We start from the raw sequence: 23,326 nt of genomic DNA on the forward strand, positions 1-23,326 counted from the left end.
AAACATTTTAGGCTTTGCTACCCACATATGGTCTCTTGTGTATTCATTGTTATTGTTTTGTTCTTTGTTAACCCTTTCAAAATGTAACAACCATTCTTAGCTGGAGGGCTGTACCCTGGTGTAAGAGGGTAATACTGCTTATATGTAAATTGATGTCTCTGGAATCTTGCCAGTTCATAAGACCTGAAGAAAGGACAGGTGTTTATTTCCTGATCAGCTTCAGCAGGGCAGAAGAATCCTTGTGGTCCACTGGTAGGCCTTGAAATGTACTTTGAACACTACTTGAAACACCTAAGCATCTCAGCTCAACTCTTATTAAGTTACTCCAAGTTAGCACAGACTTATTTTTCCTTTGTTTGCTTTGGCAACTATCATACACCTGGATTATGAAATAATCTTTTTAAAAGCCTTTTACTTTTAGCCCTTTTAGCACACTGAAAAATACTGTTCTAGAAACTAAGAAATCTATATTCTAATCCCAGCTCTTCTACTTAAATAGCCATAGTTTCTTGGACAAATCAGTTATTCTGTTTGGTTCTCAACTTCATGTATATAATAGAATTGAACTAATGCCATATAATATTTCTCCTAAATTTGATTCAGTAATTTCAAATTTATGTTTCCATAGGCCCTTTATCACCTGATCAGATGATACCTTTACTTGATCCTCAAGTTTAGAGCTATACAAAGTAAAGAAATACAAGTAAATGAGCGTTGATGTCCAGAAACCCTTCACTGTGCCCGGTGGATAGTGGATGGCCAGACCATGTCGAATGAATGAGTAATAAAGGAACATACCTACCTTTCTTAGCTTTCTTCTTATATATGCCTTGTGTTTTAGAAATACATATGACTTCTTATATAGGATTCAGTCTTTCTAATGCTCTTTTGTTGTTCGGTTTAAAAAATACTCGTTGAGTGTGAACAATATGGTGGGTTCTAGAGATACGGTAATGAACAGTGGATGCCTAGTTCTTGCCTTTAAGGAGTTTACCCTTGTGGTTGGGGGAACCAGTCGGTAATCTGATCATTTCAAGTCATGTCTAAGTATGGTATTAGAGGTTTGAATCTCCAAAACAAAGTGTCTAGTGTCTTACTTCAAAAACAATACAAATGCCACCTCTGTTAAGGCTTTTTGGATTGTCCTTCAATTGAATGCCTATATTATAGGTCCTTGTTTGAAACATTATTATAACATTTATATAATGTACTTTTTTTTCTCCTTTTCTAGATTACATGCTGCCTGAGTGTAAGGGGCCTTGTCTTACATTTGTATTCATGAAAAACATCTAGCACTCATTAATTTAATGCACTCTGTTAGGCAAAACATAATGGTTGCATTTCTAAGAAACTTCAATTTATGAGATGCTGTGTTATTAAAATTATTGTTTCAGAGTGAGAAGACGGTTGTCAGCTAAAGCATTTGACTTGTAAAGAACTTCAATATTTATGAAACCTAAATAGCGCTAAGTAAATCTAGCTTTTGATTACAAGTAGCTTGTTTTATGAGTCTGGCCTCTGTTTTTGTGATTGTTGCTAGGACTCTGACTATTAATCACCTGCATCACTCATAATGGAGGTAAGCAAAGCTCAAAGACTCTTAGACTAGTTTAACAACCAGTTTTTTCCCTTAAGACTGGTTCTGTAGTGATACTTCCCAGTGGTCATGGTATTACAAACCAAGAAGAACCAATGTAATAAGGATTTGGGGTATCAGATGACCAAAAATAAATGTCCATTATAGTTCATACTTTTTGTTTCCGATAATGAACATATTTCCCTTTTTGCATACTTAAGCTTGAAAAAATTAGAAAGCCCCTGTCTAACATGGTGCCACTTTGACTCATACAACCTGAACTCCTCTCCCATCTCTACGGATGGGTAGGACCAAGGCCTGTTTATTTCCTGCATCCAGTGCCAGGTCCAGTGGGTGATTTCCAGTCCATTCCTCCTCTGCTTCTACCAGGTGGAGGTGGGGTTATATTCCTTATTTGGATATTGTCTGTAAATCACCTCAAGGGATGGAAGAAAATTTGCAAGTGAGTAATTAGGTGTAAATGTGAACTATTCCTCTTCGCTTTTGCCCCTTAGTTCCTAAATCTGAGTGTTCTTTCTGGCTGTGGGTGAAGCAGCACCATGGAGTGGTGGTTCTTTGAGAGCGTAAAGATCCCATGGGGCTGCAGTTCACCTTCCCGAGATACTGTCTCTCAGATGACACCGTAATTGGGTCTTCAAAAGGCCATTAAAAATTCTAGAAGTCCAGCAGCTTCCAGATAATGGAGTACTGGGAGACCAAGGAATCCCATTGTCCTTGGAAGTTCTGTTAATTTTTTTTTCTCTGTAAACTGAATATCTTGATCAAAAGCACTGGTGTGTAGAATACCATGATTGTGACTAATCTATGGATTAGGAAGCTGGTAGAATCATGGGGGGAGGGCAGTAGAAGAAGCATAACAAAATCCATAGTACTGCTGTTTCAGTGAGTATAAAATTCTGCCTCCACCACGATGGAAGGAGTATCATCATCTTGCCACTGGGTGACTGGCTCATACCCCCATAGATGGCGCCACATCACATATTTACTTTTGATTGCTATTGCTGCAGATTGGTACATGGCATTTCCAGTAATCATGTTAATCTGAGAAAGGGGAAGTCCAGTTGGTGAGCCTACATGTGGTTTTTATTCTTAAACCATTGCTGGTTTATTAGTCCAGTGAACAAGTGCTGTAGAAGTTGGGGTGAGGGGCATGCTGGTTAACATACATAGAACAAAATCTAGAAAGAGATAAACCAACAAGATAACATAACACCTAACACATAGCAGGCAGCTCAGGTCACTGGGTCACCTAGTATACCACTGTTTACTTTTTATCCAGGGCTTAGTAGCAAGACTAGAACTGTTCCTCAGAAGATAACATTGGTTTGCCAAAGAGAGCATGATTTTGCTCCAAGATTCTAAGGGACTCTTGTGGTCTTTTTTTCTTCCTAGTGGGACTTGCCACTAGTTTTATACAGAACTCTGAAATTGCATAGGCGCTTGAGTTACCATTGGATCAACCAGGTCATTAAAGCCAAGTTGTAGAGCTGCTTGTACCAACACTTGAACTAGCTGGATAGCCTTTTCTTTTGCGGAGTTGAAGCCAGAGCTGGCAGCCTTTGGGGGCATTCAGTAAAATGGGTTGGAGCCGCATAAAAAGTCTCACTAAGCACTGTTTCCCCATTTGTATTTGAGACTGCAAAGAAAAGCAATTTGTCATTTACTTTGCAGGAGTATGTCAATGATCCATACGGATTAATGGACCAAGATTCTTCACCAAAGAAACAGGGTCCTGTATTTTCATGGAATTTATCTTCTATCTACTGGCATACTTCCATCCTTCGAAGGCATCTAAGAGTGCATGTTGCTTCTTGCCTTTCAGATCCTAAAAGCACATGTAAGCGGTGTGTTGGACTAGTGTAGTGTCCCATTGGAGGAGAGGATCAACAACCTTGACAAGTAACTTGTAGTACAGAGATAAAGAGTATATATAACCCTAAGATAAGACTGTGAAGGCTCTACGCCATCCCATCCAGTTGAAAACAAACTCCTTCTCGTGTTTTCTATTTTTTAGGTTAGAGCAAAAAGTATTTACCGTATCAGCAGGTTTATACAGGGTGCCAGAGATTGTGATGATCTGTTCTAGTAAATAGATCACATTTTGAGGAGCACTGCAGTTGGAGTCACCATTTGAATAAGCTTCTGCTAGCCATCATAATTGCCTTCTGCATCCTCCAGACAGGCCAGTTAAATGGGAATAGGGGAGGCTTCACCCCGCTCAGCTTGTCAGGTCTTCGGAGGCATTTCTGAGCAGTACACAAGAATAGGTGTTGCTCCAGGTTTTCTGTTTTGTTGGAGTATTGTGCCCTCAGGGGCTCCCGGTTATCTCTTCCTTTGCATATAAGCCCTTACTCAGGGAGAAAGGGTGAAAACGGGTTTCTGAGTGTATCTGTTTACAAAAACTAGGGAAATAACTACTTGGGAGATTTAGGCTCCTTCCCACTGGGCCTATCAGAAGCATGTCTACTTAAATTTTTTAAGGGCGGAACAGTTTTATATAGCGTTCATACATTAAAGTTATTTATCCTTTCCAGGATTGATATTCTTTTCAGTCTTTCTTTTGCTATTCATGTTTTCAGTGAATATTATCAATTTTTAAAGTTCCTGTTCCTGGCCCATTTTTGTACTGGCTTGTCTGACCTTTTCTCAGTTATTTCTGATTCTTTCTACATGATGGACATTGCTCCTTCCTATGTCTTTACCTTTTTTCAAGGCTTTTGATTGTAATTATATTATCATCTGCTTATTTTTCTTGATTTTTACCAATCTGATATGTGTTGATTATCAATGAAGTTTAATTTCTCATTTTTTTTTGCTTGTTATAATTTTAAGATGATACCTTTTACCCATTTTTCATTGAGCTATTTTTATATTTCCAGTTTATAGGATTTTTTTCTATATTAGGGATATTAACCCCTTTACTCATTATATGCTGCAGGTATTTTCTATCATGTACACACACACACACACACACACACACACACACGTACGTTACTTATATATATTTGTAATGTAGATACATATTTTTCATATAGTATTTTAAAATTTTGTGTATGTTTTGCCAGTTTGATATATTTTCCTTCATGGTTTTTAGTTTTGTATCGTACTTGGATAATATTTTATACCTCATGCCAAGATCATAAATAAGATTGTGTAATAAATACATGTTTATAGTTTTATGTAGCAGTTTAATAGTTTCTTATATTAATAATTTATTACAGATTTATTTTACTTCATGAGGTAAGCTAGAGTTCTCTGTTTTAACCCCCAAGTGGTTAGTCAGTTTTCCTGGTGTCATTTATTGAGCAATCTATTTTTTTTTTTCACTTATTGTGACCTTTTTTAAAAGACAGGAGCCCTCTAGATATGTGATAAATGCCTGCATCAGTTTGTCTTATCAACATACTTTTTTTGAAAATAAAAGCTTTAAATCCCTATAAGGTAGCCCAAGAAAATCTGTTGAGGTTAAGAAGGAAATATGTAATTGGAAGCCGCCATAAGTTATAAAACAGCAAACAAAATTCCTCCACCTCACAAAAGAAAAATCTGTTACCAAAAAGAATGGCAAAAAAGAAATTCCTTTGTAAGTAGCTGAATGGTTAACAGTTGCTATATGATTTCCTCTCCAGTACTTATATTTTCATCTTTGACTTGAAACCAATATTTATTACATCATCCTCAGTGAACAAAAGTTATCCTGTGTTTTGGAATACAATCATTCCTTTGATCCCATAAATATCAATAAATAGTGACTATTTAAAAGCATTTAAGCTATATAAATAAACGATTATTTTAAATGAAAAGAATGGGTGGGTTGAATCATTTTTCTCTAGTTCTTGGAAGTGTGAAAGTTTCTTACTTTGAGATGGATTTTCAACTTGTTTCTACTTGACATTTTATTTGTGTATATGAATGCATAAAGCTAGGACCTCCCCTTTTGTAAAGAGCCCGTTTTTTTTATTACAGTGGTCATAGACTTCTGAGTGGTGAACTTAGCATACAATATTTAAAACCTACAGAAGAGTAAAAGTATATAGTACAGTGAACTTTTTATATACCCTTTACCTGGGTTCACCAGTTGCTGACATTTTTCAACTTTTGTTTGGTCTCTCTCTCTCTCTCTCCAGATTCAAATTCAAGTTTCTCCAGTTGTCTCCACAACTTTTTTGTAGTTTTTGTGGGGTTTTTTTTTTTTTTTTTCCTGATTCAGAATCCAGTCAAAAATCATACACTGGGTGTTTTAGTATTTTGTGTTTTTTAGTTCTTTAATTTAGAAAGCTTTCCTGCTTTCATACTTTTTTTCTTTTGTTGACATTGACATTTTAAAAAGTACAGGCCAGTTGTTTTGTAGATTATCCCGTAATTTAGATTGGTCTGATTTCTTTCTCATGATTAGATTCGGGTTAAATATTTTGGCAAGAAAAATACGTAGGTCATATTGTGACTTTCTTGTTGCATTATGTCAGGAGTCTCATAATGCTAGTTTGTACCATTGGTGGTCCTAAATTTGATCATTTGTTTTATAAGCAACAGATTTATCTTTGATAAAGTTAACTCAAAGTAGTGACATCTGTGTGATGATAATTTGAGGTCATGTGAGTATCCCCATGGTTTTAGCATCCTTTGATCTTTGCTTGAATCACTTACTACATAGATAGTTGAAAAATAATTTTTCTAATTTTGTTATTCCCCCTTCATTTATTAACTATAATTCATTCACTTTATATCCCACTGAATTATGTAATTGTAACAATTATTTTCCTTACAATTTTTATGCCAGTATAGTTACGTGAAAGTCCATGTGCCATTGTACTAAATGTTCTGATGGAATAGGGAAGACGATAATATTTTTGGCTCATAATTGCCGTTTCACGTGGTAAGGGCCCCACACAATACTCTTGAAAATAAATCCATTGTCTCTAATCTTGAGTTTTAATTTAATTAATTTAATTAATCTTGAAAATTAGTCCATTGTCACTAATTAGATTTGAATGAACCATTTCTTTTTTTTCTCAACTAATACTTCCTATATTTATCTCTTTGTTTTTCTTTTTCTAACTGTCCTATTGTTTGTATTAATTTCTATTGCCCTAACATTTGAAACAATTACACATTTATTTTCTATCATAATAGCTGCGGAAATACAGAGGACTCTGAATCAACTTGGAACACCTCAAGATTCACCTGAATTGAGGCAGCAGCTGTAAGTATTAATTAAACAACAAAAAGGAAATAGAGGGGAAAAACCACCTATTGTTATGTTCCTTTGATAGTGTGTAGTGTTATGTTTATTGGAGAAAACAATGGAAAATTAATAAGGTTTTTCTGCTGCCTCATTTGTACTAAGCTTTTGTGTAGTTTTTTTCCTGTCCAGAGTGGGCAGATGTTTTTCTTTATTTTAAAGATCTGGCTTACTCTATCAAAGCAGAACTTCTTTGGTTAGCTTTTTTATACCTTTTAATAAGTTGTTTTTGATGGCTTTGAAAAACAGTACTCTGAGCTTCTCTATTTGTGTGATTCATTTCCCATAGCTAACAATCCATATGATGATTTTTATTTCACTTAGATTCAATGCATATCCAATATGAACTATGCCCCTAAAAGTTTATATTTACATCTTTGAATTTCAGAAAACATTAGCCTCTGTTTAAAAAAAAAAAAAGTTGTAATGAAGTTATTTAGTACATATTTGAATAAATTAACATGCTATTAGAAAAACAGCAATAATACCTCGTGGTGTTACAGATTTTACAGAGTGTTTTTACGCATTTTGTCATCTGAACCGTACAAAATTGGAGTGAGCTAGATAGATTAAAAGAACTATTTCCATTTTGCTTATAAGGAAAACATGTCTGTTTCGGGTTTGATGATTTGCGCAACATTGTTCTGAACCTGAATCTTAAATCTTAGTTCAGCACTGTTAACAGCTACAAATTTCAAGTAATATATATGTAATAAGTGATATGCCAAAGGAGGAATATATAAGTGATATGCCAAAGAAGGAAAAATTGCAAAGAAGAAATTAAGAGATAGGTAATAGTAATTCATATTTTTATGAAGTACAATTTGAGGAATTTGCAGTTGTCTCTAATTTGTATTGCATTTTTCTGCAGTGGATAGATATCAAGGTGCTAAACATGCCCCAAATCTAAATAATAAACCATCATTTATTAAAATGGACTAGAAACCGTAATTCTTAATAGTTAATAATATTTTGCTAAGGTTAATAGTGGAGATTCTGAATATGTAGACATCATTAAAGTCTTCTTTTAGAATTTTAATTATATTACTTTTTCTAAAGATTTTTAAAAGGCATATTAAAGATAGGGCACTTGGTAAATATATATAAGTAGGGTATAATTCTTCCTTATCAGTCAAATACAGATATCTATACTAAAACATATTTTTACATAGTATCTCATTATTTTAAAGGATCCTAAGTGTGACCAATACATGTTTAAAATGAGAGAGAATATATATGAGAAGTACTGATGTTGTGACTTGTAAAGCATCACATTAATACAGGCTTTTTTTTAGTGTTAATTTCTTTAGTTAGAGATCTTAGTTTTTACTTTATAAGCTAGCTAGCAAGATAGATATAAATAGCTATATAATTTACCTCTTTTACTGTGTTCTGTTCTTTTTACAGAGAAGTGCTATTGTTTTTTCCACAGCAAACTTAAATAATAGTAAATTTGTATTATTACTCACGTCTCTGCTTTTTTTTTTTTTTTTTTTAAAGTATCTATAGGATATAAATGTTCAGGTAGAGAAATATGAGAGGCTGGCTGTACCCTGAGACCTGGGAACTGGGCAGAGTTAAAGACAACAAATCCTCTTTACTTATTCAGCTGACCTCCCAATTGTGGGATGCACATAAAAGGCTCCCACAGCCACCAAATCTCAAACATCAGACACTTTACAATCTCGTGTTGGCTTTTGTCCTCTTCCTTTCTAAATGGCTGCTGATCTATTTCTCAGAGCTTGGTTACTCCATGTATGAGTAAAGAACCTTCCACATAGTATTTGTTCAATATTTATCAAAGAATAGAACCTGAAAATTTTGTTTTCATAGAAAAAATTTGGAGCCAGTCTATAAAAAAGTGATTTTTCTAAAACTATTCATCAGGGTTGAATCAGGTGGCAGAGTTGTAGCTTAAAGAAATGTTTTAGTTCTTTCGCTATAATGCATGTTTTCTCATTTTAGGCAACAGAAGCAGCAATATACGAACCAGCTTGCCAAAGAAACAGATAAGTACATTAAAGAGTTCGGATCTCTGCCCACCACCCCCAGTGACCAGGTATGAAGCTTTAAGACACACTGTTGATGTATTGAATGTGAAAGAAATCAAATGTATTGTGGGATCTTTGAACTGTTGTGCTAGAAGGGAAATTAGGGGGAAAAAATCAATTTGAGATTAGTTCACAGAACACAAAACTATATTTAATTGCCCAGGTAGTATCCTTTGGTTCAATAAAGCAAAAATTATTTCCATGCACTTGCCCTGACCCATAATTAAGTAAGTGCTCAGAAAATGCTTCCTGAGTAATTGTTTCCTGGCCTTCCAGGACTGACTTCACATAACATGCACGCTCATTCAAGATGTGAGGTTTCCTAGGGGCACACGTATTTATTACCCTGCTTATTACTTAGTGGAAGTTATTACTTAGGTGAGTCAAAGGTTTTAATTTCATTTAAAAAAAAAATACTTTAACATAAAATCATGGCCCAGTTTTTAGGATGAGAACTTGAGGTGAGAAATCCAACATTATGGGCCTTTTGCCTCAAGGTAAAATAAGCACAGTATTTGAACATATTGTTAAATTGTTCAAAATGTTATTGAGTTAATCAGTAAGGCCCTGTAATAGGAGAGTGAGTGAAATTTTCAGAATTAAATAAAGAGCCAGCTACTGGCAAAACAACTTTTGCAAATTCTCTGGAGCTTCACAGCTTGATTCTGGTAGGTTTCTTTCCCCCCCCCGCTTTCCTCTAGCGTCAAAGGAAAATACAGAAGGATCGCTTAGTGGCGGAATTCACCACATCACTGACAAACTTTCAGAAGGCGCAGAGACAGGCTGCTGAGAGAGAGAAAGAGTTTGTCGCTCGAGTAAGAGCCAGTTCCAGAGTGTCTGTAAGTATTTAAAGCAGCACTGTGAAAAGAACATGGTACCCTCCAAGGGCCCCGTGAAGAGCTATACGGCATGTTTCTTGAGTCCTAAAGACCTGTGACTATCTTGGAAATCGGTATTTGAATACTTATTTTCCGGTGTTTCTAATCAATTTTTAAGAAGGATGATCATTATGTATTATTGTGGTTATTCTGTCGATGTTGTGGAACAAAAGATTATGTAAAAATATAGAAACGTTTTGTCAGAAAAGATTAGGGGTCAAATCCTAATTTGAGCCCGAGGCTGTTACTTTGTATTCGTGCTGGTATAGAGAGCACTTTAATCCTGCATTATATGAAGATGATGTAAATGAATAGTGAATATATTGTATGAATATTTAAAACGAATGTACACCTGGAGAAAATAAAGGATAAATTAGAGTGGAATCTTGACTTAATCTAATTTTAAATCTCCCTAGAAACTATCACAGGTTGTTTCGTTGTTCCTTAATATAGAGGTTTCAAGACTACATTATGTTTTGATCAAATAATATTTGTTATTTGGCCCTTGAGAATATTTAATGAATTCCTTCTTTGTCAGCTTAGGATATAATTATTTTTACTACTTGAAGTAATTGACCTAAAATACTAGAACAAGAACTTTTCTCTCTCTTTTCCTACACCTACACTCCAGTGTGTACATAAATCAGTTTAGATTATTATAAAGTAAAATGTGAGTGTTGTGCGTTTTTCCTTTGCATCTTCTCAATCCATTCTGTTACTAAATTATTCAGGGTGGTTTTCCTGAGGAGAGCTCAAAAGAAAGGAATCTTGTGTCCTGGGAAAGGTAAGAAGTATAAAACATTATACAGATCAAAAGATAATTTTTCAAATATGTTTTTTACATCACAGTCCCTGGGCAGAATTAAAGCTTTCAGTATATTATATCATGACTATCCTAAGTTATTTATAAATAGAAAACAATAAGTTTGAAAATTTTTCAAAGTAATTATTTATTATAAAATATATAAAAATATTCCAGTATAGCAATAATACTCTTAAAATAATTATTTGTCCAAATAAATATTATTGACTTAATTAATTATTATTTGATATAGATTATTCCCATATGTGAAGTTTAAATCAACCAAGAAGAAGTACTCACTTGGCAAATATAATAGTTTCCAATAATTAAATAATAACTCTAAACATAACATCATTGAAATGAAACATGAATAAAATTTGGTTAACATTTCTGTTATATTTTTAGAATTTAAGTGAGCAATTCTATGACTTTGAAGAAAAAATATTCTATTCAATAAGTATTTCTTAAATAAAAAGGAAGCCTCATTGTTTTCATACCGGTTTTTCTTTTTTACATATTCTTTTCTTTTTAATAGCCAAACTCAGCCTCAGGTGCAGGTGCAGGATGAAGAAATTACAGAGGATGACCTCCGCCTTATTCAGGAGAGAGAGTCTTCTATTAGGCAACTCGAAGTAAGCTTTACATTGTAGAATTGGACTGCTGCTCTGTTCTTAGTGAGTTTGTCCTCGAGATGCTTAGATGATGCTGGGAGAGAGGTCAAGAAAGAATACTAAATAAATATATAAATTGGTGGCATATTTCACATAAATTAGAGTCATTCTGTTAAAAAAAAAAGTAATTTCTTTAGAATTTGTGCAAGGATGAGAAAATATACTTCCCTCTACTCCAACTTTTTTTTTTCTGTTAAGTCATCTCAAGCCACCTGAGCATTGAGAAAATTATCAGTCTAGAGATAAAGGTCTGTTCAGAGAGTCTAGATAGCTTCCATGGCACATGATACACATCACACCTGCATGAATAAGACTTTTTCCAAGGGCTTTAAAAGTGTTTTATTTCTCTTTAGTGTGTGTAGGATATCAAAGAGGTATAAAAGGTTTAGTAGCCTTAGTTCTTAGGGAACCTACCTCTTCCCTAGAAAGCGGGCTAATAATAGCTAACAATAGCTACCATTTATTGAGGGCTTCATGCACCAAGCACTGTGTGATAAATTCTTTATGTTAATTGTCTTATTTAGTTCTCATAAAGCTCTGTGAAGTAATTAACTGTGTCATTATCATTGCCCTTCTACAGATGGGGAAACTAAGGCACAGGATGAATATGTAAATTGCCCCACCTTTCCTGAATAAAGTATTTAAACTTTACTTTTTAATCAAGCAAAATAATAGTTATATATTGAAGAAAATTAAATTTATAACTTATTTATCCATCACTATTCCATTGCATATTCAGATTTATTAATGTGAGGCTTTGAATTTATACCTAATGTTTTATTCTTTTAAAGTGTCAAATTGACATATACATGTTTACTAGAAATACAGTAAGAATATTTTTTACTTTTTTGAGGAAATACTATTCATGATAACAAAACTAATCAGATTGCATGACATAAATTCAGTAACCCACAACCCTTCTCTATTGTATAGTTCCTTCATTTCCACTCTGAATCACTTGATATTTTTAACATCACAGACTTATTTTAGAGAACTGAGATTCAGAGCCTACTTACTTGGGATTGCCTGTAGTAAAATAGTTTTCTGATATTCCCCAAATATATGTTATTAGGTCCAGATGCATGCTCACCTAGGTATGAGCAGTGGTTTGTGTTTTTTAAAATTTTCTCCTTTTGTGGATTGGGGACTGAATTTCTGATTCCAATAATATGTGCTTTTTTTCTCTTAGGCTGATATTATGGATATTAATGAAATATTTAAAGATTTGGGAATGATGATTCATGAGCAAGGAGATGTAATAGGTAAGCCCTACTCATTAGATTTCATGAGGCAGAAGCAAGCTACATGCAGTTTACCTGTGGTAACTTCTCAAGCCAGGGTAGCTCCTTCCTCTCTCTCTTTCAGTCCTCCTGAAATCAAAAGTACAGTGTCTGTAATAGACAAAGCATCACCCTTGGCATTATCTAAAACAGATCTCGTTTTTGGCTCCTACTGGTGGAAATGACCAGCTTTATTTATTTAAGAAGTCCCAAATTTAATCAGGGTCTACTGCTGCTGAGATCATGGAAGGTAACATTTAACATTATTCTAGCTTATTTCCAGGACCTCTGGTTTCTGTCTTATCCCAATTTAATTCTTACCACACCAAGGACTTTGGGGAAAACATCTGTTCATAATTGTGCACACTATCTTGTCTTTTAAAGTAGAGGGAATAAGTAGCCATTTGCCTGAACATTAATTCTTATAGCTTTTTTAGTACGTTAATTTAGTTGTATTACTTAGATACAGAGAATTCTTTTTTAAAAATTCTTTAAAAAAAAAAAAATCAGTGACTAAGACTTCCTTTAAGTTTTAAACGTAATTGTAATTCATTTAAGGTGTAGTTGTCAGCATTGATCAGGATTCTGATCATCTTTATCGTTTTGATATATGAAGATATCTGTGGGTATGCTAAAGACATATCTAATACGTTTTCTGAATTTGGTTCAGTTGAAATGCTTGGACCTATAGTTTAATATAATTATTATTTGTCCATTCTTACCCTCCTCTGTAGCCCCAGTAGATCACAGGGTAAAATTTCAAAAACCATTCATTCATCCAATAAATATTTATTGAATGCCTACTATATCCAGGCATAAATCTAGGCCTTGAGGATTCAGCTGAAATTAAACAACATATAAAAAGATCTTATAATCTAATTGGAGGAGAGAGACAATTAAAACAGAAAGAAAAGTAAGTAGATGGTGATAAGTGTTACGGGGAAAATAAGGCCAGGTCGGGGGTAGGACTGCAGGAGGTGGGGAATGTGCTGCTTTTCTGGGGGAGTCAGGTAAGGCCTCACTGATAGGTGACATTTTAGTGAAGACTTCACGGAAGTAAGGGAGCAGGCAAGAGAACGTGTTCCAGGCAGAGGGAACAGCAGGTGCAAAGGCCTTCAGGCAGAAGCACGCCTGACATCTTGGGCCAATGGAGTGAGCAAGAGGAGGATGGAGACGATGTCACAGGAGAGCAGATCACATAGGCCCCTGAGCCACTGTGAGGACTGTTTTTGTATTAATGGAGGGGAAGCCACAGGAGGATTTGAGCAGAGGAGCGTTATCATTTGACTTAGGTGAAAAGACTGCAAAGGGACAAGACGAAAAACAAAGAAAACGCTTAGAAGCCTATTGCAGGAATCCACGTGAGCAGCTATGTTGTCTTGGATCAGTATGGAAGCAGTGAAGTGATGAGAAGCAGTGAAGTGGTGAGAAGCAGTGGGATTCTGGATATTTTTTAAATGTGGAGCCAAAAAGATCTACTGACTCTCTGGATATGGATGTGAGAGAGTAAATTCAAGGATGACTGTAAGGTTTTGGCCTGGCTCACAAAAATCATGGTGGTGCCATTTTCTGAGATGCGGAAATCTGTATTTCCATATGTTATTTCCAAAAACATCCATATGTTTGGATGGATATAAATCAATGATTTTGGATATATTAAGATTCAGGGGCCAGTTGTCACCCAGGTAAAGGTTTGATAGGCATTGGTAAAGAGACGATGGGGTAAAGGGGAGACGTCTGGCCTGGGGGTATAAATCTGGGCGTTATCTGTACATAGATGGTATTTAAAGCCATGAGATTAGGTGAGATCACCTAGGAGATAAGTATAGGTAGAGAAGAGGGGTGTTTGAGGACTTGTAAATATTTAGAGCACGGTCGGCAAACTACATCCATTCGTTTATGCGTTATCTACAACAGGTTTTGTACAACAGAGGCATAGTTGAGTATTTATGACAGAAACCATATGAATGAACTGCAAAGCTTAAAGTATTTATTATCTGAGACAAAGAAAAAATTTGTTGATCCCTGATTTAGAGCCTAGGGAGCCAAGGAGGAACGAACAAAAATGACCAAGAAAGAATAGCTAGTGATACAGAAGAAAACCACGTGAATGTATAGTTTTAGAATGGAGGGGAGAAAGCATTTCAAGAGCAAAGGCAGGTCAGCTCTCTCAAATGCTGCTATTCGGTTAGGTAAACTGAGGCTTTAGAATTGATTGCTGAATTTAACAATGTGTAGGGCATAGGGGACCTCAGATGAGAGCTGTGCTGGTGAAATAGTGCAGGTGAAAGCATGATAAAGTAGGCTCAAAAGACACTGGGAGGAGAATGACTGGAGATAGCAAGTGGAGATAACTCTAGGAGTCAAGTGAGGTCATAGCTGCCAGTGGATGTGGCATAAATGAGAGGTTTGGGGGTTTGTTTGTGTGTTTTTAAGATGGCAGCAATAGGATTGATGGGAAAGAAGTATTGATAGTGAGAGGGAGGAAATTGCTGGCCTGAGGTCTTTGAGCTAGGCAACAAGGAATGGGATAAAGTACACGCATGGGGAGGTTGGCTCTCGCTGAGCGTGGACAGGTCCTCCCTAACCATGGGAGAGAAGTCCGAGCACAGAGACTGTTGCATGTGGTAGTGGGTAGGATCAAAGGAGAATGTGGAAATGTCTTCTGATTGTTCTTGTTGTCTCAGCGATCTAGAAATAAGGTCACTGGTGGAGAATGACAATGCGTGACGAGGCATGAGAAGTTAGGGGAGAGAGGAGGAAGTATGACTTAGTGTTCCAGGAATTGGGGAGATGAGGCAGGCGTGCTGTGCAGTCAAGAATTTAAAGTGAAATAAGTCATCACGGTGATTCTTTTTTGCACCCATGTTCAGCTGCATGGGACAGGTTGGGGTTTTGTCACCTAACTGTGACCACAGTAGGAGGGAAGAAGGCTGAGGATAAATGCAGGAAACCAGTGACAGATGATTGTGTCTGGAGTCTAGGCTAGGGAAGAGGAAAGTGAGGACATGAAGTATGTGAGGGGCAGTGAGAAAGTGGTAGGATTACTAAAGCTGGGGTCTTAGAAGGCGAGAACTCTAAAGGTAGCAGATGGTAATCAGAGAGTGAGACCTGGAACGGAGATTATAGAGAAGCTGCAGTTATTGGTAATGACAGGTTTGGGGTGTGACCATGGATGTGGGTGGCTCAGAAAGTGCCACAGGCAAAGTCTTTGAAAAACATGTGTTCAAAGAATTGAGAGGCCTGGCTATTAGAGGGTCAGCAACTGGATATTGAAATCACCGATATGTAGGGTAGTAGAAGCATTGAAAAGAACACCAGTGACTCAGGGGCTAAAATATTCAAGGAATGAGGAGAAAAGACACCTGTGGATGTCTGCAGCAAGGAGGGCTGAATGAGTTGGACAGCATGAGCTCTAAAACTGAAAGTTGGCAGGGAGGAGGAGGAAACAGTGGTCCCCCATCCTACAGACGGACACCTGTTCCACCCCCATGTCAGAGGAGGGGGGAAGGAAAATGTCACCGCTTGAGAAGGCTGTGGGGACCCTCAGGGAGCCTAGATTTCAGCACAGAAGGAGGTTGATGAGGGCCGCCCAGCAGATGACGGTTTTCAGTTCTCTGTATTTACCCTAAACCAAAGTTCAGATGCTTGCTTGCTGCTGAGTTGGCCATCACAGAATGCAGGTACTGGTGACGGTACTTTTGGGGGTTACCAGGTAGAACTGGAGTGCACTATAATGAAAATAATCAAGTTTCTTTCCTTCAAATTCTTCTGTGTTGTTTGGATCACCTGAGAAGTAGCATCACTAAAAAAAAAAAACTCAACCTTACCCATATACTATTAATATTAACCTTTGAATAGTGAACATGTTTAATCTTACCTTGAATAAAATCTGGTGATTGGTACAGCTCTGTTACTAGAGCATCAACACCTGTTTTGTGTGTATGTTTTATTTTAAAGATAGCATAGAAGCCAATGTGGAAAATGCTGAGGTGCACGTCCAGCAAGCAAACCAGCAGCTGTCAAGGGCGGCAGACTATCAGGTAATATTAACTGTGCTAAATTGTCTTATAACTCAGACTTCTAAACGTTTGTGTGTGTGTGTAAAATCAGGTTTAAAGTGGCTGGAGATGTTAAAATTCAAAATGCCATGGAAGGCAGGCTAGAAATATGCCAATCAGTTCAAACTGCGTGTAGCCTGTCTGTTCTCAGGGTTGAACCGGTGTTGTGCCCACAGGGATGGGAAGTTTAGAGTCTTGAGGGGAGCAGTACACAACTCCAGTCTTTTCTGACAACTTTTGGTCTCTGATGTCATTTTGACATTTCAACCCAGAAACCTCTTTGATAGCGATTTCCCTCTGTTTCTTGCTGTTCCCTTCTACCTTTCTTTTTTGTCAATGATACTATGGACTAAAGAGGCAGAGATCCTTGTCCCAGAAAGATCTCTTCAGGTCCTGTGGAAATTATATTAGCTTAGAGTGTCCTTGGCCAGTGGGTATTCTGTCAGCATTCAGCAGACTCTTCACCAGGAATGAACTGATTTCTTAAGTGAATCAGGTTAGTATAGGGAATCCATAGGTATGAGTCAAATATAAATATATATAAAGGACTACAAATATTAGCACCATGGACTATTAATATATCACTTAATATGTAAATCTTTGACGTTTAACAAAGATTAAGCCCAGGCTCTTTGGGAACCCCTAAATACCACCCTAGCATTTGATTTCCCTTTTAAAACTTCATTTTTTTTTGTTGATGTAGTTGTTCATAATTATTTTCTCAGAAACTTATTACCTTCTTATAAAATTTCTAAGATATTATCACCATCCTAGGTATTTTTAAATTGCTTTTCACTTTTCTCACTGATCTTAGAAGTTCCCTTTAGTTTCAATGCCATTTTTTTCACTGGACAAATCAGTGCATATAGAGGATGCTGAGTTATGCAAGCAATTGTGCTCACCGACAGAGTAACTCATGTTTACTGTCTTTGTGCATGAGATTCAGATATGCAGCTCAGGATAGCTAATGTCACCATGTCCTAGAATGTAGGTGTCATTCATGAATACTTGAACACACACACACACACACACAGAGTAATCTGTAAATACCAACAGTTAAAGCTGCTCAGAGTGTTTAGCAGGATTTATCAGTGACTGGGATTCCATGTAATTTCATTTTCCTTTTGGACTTCAGGGGGGATATAGATATATCCCCAAGTTTTACTTTTACTCTTCCTTGTGGAGGGGAAGGCCTATAGCCACCCTGGGGAAAAGGAACACATCTTCCCAAGTTGTACCTCCAGAGCAAGAGCTGCCCCCATCCTTAATCCCACAGGCCCTGGAGGGATGAGGAAAGAGCCATGCAAACAAGGGCTGGAAGGAGAGCAGCTTCCCAGTAGTCCCACTTGGCAGCCCTGATATTAAACTTATGCCTCAGCAAAATATGGTGCAGTGCTTCTAAATAGTTTGGATGAACCATGAACATAAAGGAAGGTGGAAAATGCTTTCATCACCACGGCACCCCAGGACTCACCACCACACGCTGGAGAGGTTGCCCCAGGAAAAAAGATACTCTAGTGGAACAGCTGTCATTGTTGATGAAGGCATGTTACATATGGGTCTGCGGTAACCAGGTGGAATCTGGGGAAAATACATGGGCATGATTAGTTTGAAACTTGAACTGTGTTTAATATATGAAGAGTATATTCTGTTGAAAAATTAGATGGCCATTTGGAATACTGAAAAGTATAAGTAGTTTTCAGGATAATTTCAGAGTCAGGAACATATTCTTTTTGTAAATTTTATGCTACTTCTAGTTGACACAAAATAAATTTACAAATTTTTCTATTTTGTAAGAAAAAGGATTCCTGCATGTAGATGTGAGATATACAAGCCATTGGAGAAATATAGAAAGCTACATCTGGGCCAGGAATGAATAATGGAGCAAAACTCTTAACCTTTATATTTTATTTATTATTTTTTTTAATAAATTTATTTATTTTATTTTATTTATTTTTTATTTTTGGCTGTGTTGGGTCTTCGTTGCTGCATGTGGGCTTTCTCTAGTTGCGGCGAGCAGGGGCTACTCTTCGTTGCGGTGCATGGGCCTCTCACTGCGGTGGCTTCTCTTGTTGCAGAGCACAGGCTCTAGGCGCACAGGCTTCAGTAGTTGTGGCACATGGGCTCAGTAGTTGTGGCTCATGGGCTCTAGAGCGCAGGCTCAGTAGCTGTGGCACACGGGCCTAGTTGCTCCACGGCATGTGGGATCCTCCTGGACCAGGGCTCGAACCCGTGTCCCCTGGATTGGCAGGCGGATTCTTAACCACTGCGCCACCGGGGAAGCCCCTTTATATTTTAAATGACAGTATTAGAATTTTTTTTAGCTCTTTGTGTTTTATATTTTATTTGAATGTTGAGAGATTTTGAATGCAGTTTCCATTCATATTCAAGGATGGGAATGATTTGGGAAATTAATAAGTCTACTTTAAGAAACATTGCCAAACATTTGCATTTGCTGATATTGTCAGAGAACTCATTTTGAAGAGCAATTTTTTGATAAAAGTTTAAAAATGGAGCTGTTTTTTGTTTTCACACATAGGTAAACTCTATTGCTCAGGTTATTAATTTTTATTTGTCTGTATCTTTTTTTAATTAAGCCCAACCACACATCTAGAAAAAGTACCAACAGAAGTTGAATAATTACCCCCTGAATTATACCATTAATTCAAGAATATTTTTTGAAAGCATAGTGCTATATGTATTGAAAAGCAAAAAAATATAGCCCAAATGAGGGCAATAAATTACTATTGGTTTTACTCTAGAAATGAACCAAATGATCTTCACTTGCTATAGAGGTGCTCCACTACATCTGTAAATGTGCTTTTTGTTTTTTCGCATCTGCAGCGCAAATCCAGGAAAACCCTGTGCATCATCATTTTTATCCTTGTTATCGGAGTTGTAATTATCGGTCTCATCATATGGGGAGTGAAAGGCTAAGATTATAAAGGAGCACACTATTGCACTACATTATGTAAATTATGTAAGAAGATTCCTTTAATCATGGTAGGTTTTTTTTATTGTTTTTATTTTAAAGCTGTTGCTTAAAGGATGGTTCCCATACTTTGTTATTTTTATTTGGGGGGAAGTTTTCTTTGGATTAAATCTGATATTTTCTAATACTGGAAGTTTTTCTAAATATCACTGCTGGCATAGCTTCATGCTTTTCGACCTAGTAACTGTTAGGTTTTTGCCCACATTGTATATGCCTTTCATTTATAATTTATTTATCCTGTTGACTTAGTTTTTGGAATTAGTAAATTCAGAGGTGTGTGTGTGTTCTGTGTGCACCTCTCTGTCACAGTGTAACACGCACCCATATTTGTGTTACTTCAATTACAAATCTTAAATTTAATTTTGATTTGGGCCAGCAGAGGAAGTATTGTCAATAACTTTAAAAATTAACATATATGTTTGTGTTTGGAGTTTTGTTTTTATCTAGTTCACAGCAACACAAATTGTCTATTTAACTTTTACTGTTATTTTTCTCTTAAGACCCTTGTTTATTCTGAATGAAATCAGTGAATAACTTCCTAGTATATCTCTTACTCCTGATGTGTATATAGTAAACATTTGCTGTAGATTGGCTAGTAAAATACTAAGGATAGATTGTTTTTATATAGGTTCTGTTTAAGTCTGACGTTCGTTTGCAGGGGATTGTGTGGTCACTATAAATGTTTAATGTGATTTGGAGGAAGAGTATGACAGATCAATGCCTATTGTGTTAGAATACTAAAGATCCCAACTTGTATTCGGCTGTGTATTTCCACAGCTGTTATGATGGAAAATTAATTACCTTCTCTTATGTCCTACAGAATAATAAAGATTACTTTTGGGAAGTAACTTTCCCACAGTTACCGTTTTTGAGCACCTAACACTTAAAATTCTGTTTCCCTTCATACCATTTTGTACCATCCTTCATTAGAAAGGGAATTGGATGTTCACCACTTAACTCACTTGCCTTTTTAAATCGATGTTGTTTTAATGCACTAATCTGAATACTGTAAAGAAGATTATCTTAGTTTATAGTTTGTATTTTATAATGTTCTTATATAGCAGTTTGATAGTGAAGGCAATGTTTTACATGGCAAGCTATGAGACTTCAAATGGGAACAAATAAAATATTAAGTAACTAAGTAAATTGTACCTTTGCAACCAAAATAAAGATGATTTTAAAAAGTGTCTGGATAGTTTTATTTCAGGAGAACTCTGCTTCCGTGGGACTTGATACTTACCTCACACTTTTGCCACTGCAATCTCAACAGAGGAGATGTAACCACATGGCCACCATTCTGCATCTTGCTGGAGTACCGGCGTACTCAAAGTTTTTATTTTGGCAATCTTAAAAGGTTTTGCCGCTAATAGGTAGAAGCTGCTTTGCTTGTCATCAGAACTCAATTTTTTCCACAAAAGAGTAGTCTTGATTAGAAAAAATAAAATGAAAAACAATACAGTAGCCAAATTTTTTAAGTTCTTAGCAAAGTTTTTCTTTAGGTGAGTTTTAGAATCTCTTTGAAAGGGTGATGCTTACTTTCGTGACTGTCAACATATCTGGATCTGTTTGAGTTGAACTGAGTCTCAAACTGAAGAACTTTCCTTATCAAGGGACACATATTGTTCATTTTAGTGTGTTCTGAAGACGTACTTGAATGACGCAGACTGAGATTAACCAACCTCTTTGCTTAAACTGAATGACAGTGTGGCATGAAGGGTTTGGCTGTTGTACTGGTCATTAAATATTATGAAAATGTTTTGGTTTTGCACAATGATTAGTGGTAGAAAAATAACTGGTGCCGTTTCAACATAATGCAGGTTGTTTTACTAGGCATGGGATCAACCCTAAAAAAATACAGATATGGACACAGATGGAGCTTGATCTGAGACAGCAAACCATGGAGGCAGCCTCTGGAGTCAGGCCCACTGAGTACACTGGGTGCCCGGCAGCTGTATCTGTGCCGCTCACTGAGAACACTGCACCTGGAAGAGGTTGCCACTGGATCCTTCTTCAGGGTCTTCACTGCTTTTGTTAAAAAATAGTAAAATCTTGCACACAAAAAATCGTGTTTTGAATACCGATCTAGACAAATTTATAATGAAAAAAGAAATGACTTTTGGAAGTTTGTTCCACAAAAATTAATCTGTGGTTTAAGCAAGGAAAATGCAGAGTAGTTTCTCTAGTTGGTGTGATTTTCATTTGTTTCTTCGTGTAGAAAAAGGAATGTCACAATAAAAGATAAAAGCTATATAAAGGAAAAAAAGGTCATTGTCTGCCTTTATAGTGAAGAGCAATTCACAAGGGTAACTTATTCAGCATTTATTTTTTGAAAAGCAAAACTGACTGTATTTTTTACACATGATCAGTTACTACAATAAAAAATTTCAGAAGGAGATGAGAGTTGTTTGGGTAAGTTATGAGTTAAATGACATTTTTAGTTCATTTAAATATGATGAAAATTTCTCATTAGTGGGAAAGAACATCATCAGGCATCCTTCTTTCCTGGAAAAAAAAATTGTGTATTTTCATAATTCACTTAGGAAAACAAAAAACTGACCTCTGGCTCCCAGACCTCTTCAGTACACCATAAGATTTGAGCAACTTGACCTTGTATTTCTCAGCAAGAAAATACGGTTAGCAAGATTGGCACGCACAGGAGCCTGAAAGTGTTACAATGGACCACTTCCTTGACAGAATGCATCACATTTCTGCTTAACGACTGTCCAGACATAGTTCATCAATCAGTGAAGATAAAAGCATTTCCCCCACTTTTTTAGGAATCTGTGTCCTCAAAATACTGTCACACAGGAAATAAAGAAATTGCCTGATGTAAACCTGCAGGTTCATCTTTCTTCATTTCAGCTGGGTTTAACAAAGTCAGTAGACTCAGTGAAGCATTATCTCTTTCACTAAGTTAAGACATGTAGGAAACCTGTTTTTCTCTTAATGCTAAATTCAAGTATTTTAACCTTTCTATCTGGGTTCAGTCAGGAAAACAACCACCTGATGATGTAAGCATAAAGGGTTTCAATGTGAGGAGTCAGAAGCTTCCACCAAATGTCAGAAGGGCAGGCGAGGGAAGGTGCATCTGCAGTACCGCCCTGGGCAGATCTCGGGAGCTGGCCCAGGAGCCCGTGAGAATCTGGAAGCATCCAGGAAGCTCCTGTCACCTCAGCCTGCAGCACCGACACAGTGAATCTCAAGGAACTGTCACCGGCTATCTAGGCTGTTGACAGCACCAAAGCAGGTGACCTGTGAGAGATCTTGAAGCTGCTGCGACGCCCGTGCCCGCGGGCCTGTGCACACTTCTGCCTGGATGGCCTCCAAGGGAGGGTGGCCTCTCCCTTCTCTGCCTCCTCAATCCTCTGGAAATGCTTCTCATTGGGCCACGCTGACTTAGAACCAGAAAGCAAAGGAGGTTCTGGAAAATGTAGTTTCTGGCTTCCCTGCAGTGCAAAGAACACTACGGAAGGACGGGACAGTGATGCAGAGGTGACAGCAGACAGCCCGTCACGATGGTGAAACGCTGATAGATAGAAAGAGCACAAACAATGTGAAGCAGAAAGCCTCACAGAATTCTCTTCCATTAGGGGTTCTTTGGTGGGGAAAAAAAATAACACTGATTTTAAATGGTAAATAAGTCCGTTTTCCCAACCAGAACAAAGTCTCTGTATTATATATACTCTGGGACCCCAGCAGCTAGCTGTTTCCTCCCTATCTCCCTCCCTAGTTGCCCAATAAATATTTGTGTA

The 23,326-nt window shown here is 36.8% G+C and overlaps 1 protein-coding gene across 2 annotated transcripts in view; it reads left to right on the top strand.

Annotated features, from left to right (window-relative positions):
• The window catches only part of STX7 (syntaxin 7), a 48,853-nt gene extending 26,046 nt beyond the window's left edge, over positions 1–22,807 (top strand). The window contains exons 3-10 of one of the 2 annotated variants that reach the window (XM_061206888.1): positions 6,731–6,800; positions 8,805–8,898; positions 9,592–9,729; positions 10,500–10,552; positions 11,106–11,202; positions 12,431–12,503; positions 16,482–16,564; positions 22,562–22,807. In XM_061206888.1, coding sequence (XP_061062871.1) covers positions 6,731–6,800; positions 8,805–8,898; positions 9,592–9,729; positions 10,500–10,552; positions 11,106–11,202; positions 12,431–12,503; positions 16,482–16,564; positions 22,562–22,807 — 854 coding nt within the window. Of the gene's footprint in view, positions 1–6,730; positions 6,801–8,804; positions 8,899–9,591; positions 9,730–10,499; positions 10,553–11,105; positions 11,203–12,430; positions 12,504–16,481; positions 16,565–19,426; positions 20,745–22,561 lie in introns of those variants that run through there. The other variant, XM_061206889.1, reaches the window with a different exon arrangement.
• Positions 22,808–23,326: the final 519 nt, after the last annotated feature.

This window comes from Eubalaena glacialis, chromosome 12 (genome assembly GCF_028564815.1).
Source record: "Eubalaena glacialis isolate mEubGla1 chromosome 12, mEubGla1.1.hap2.+ XY, whole genome shotgun sequence".
NCBI classification, from domain to species: Eukaryota; Metazoa; Chordata; class Mammalia; order Artiodactyla; family Balaenidae; genus Eubalaena; species Eubalaena glacialis.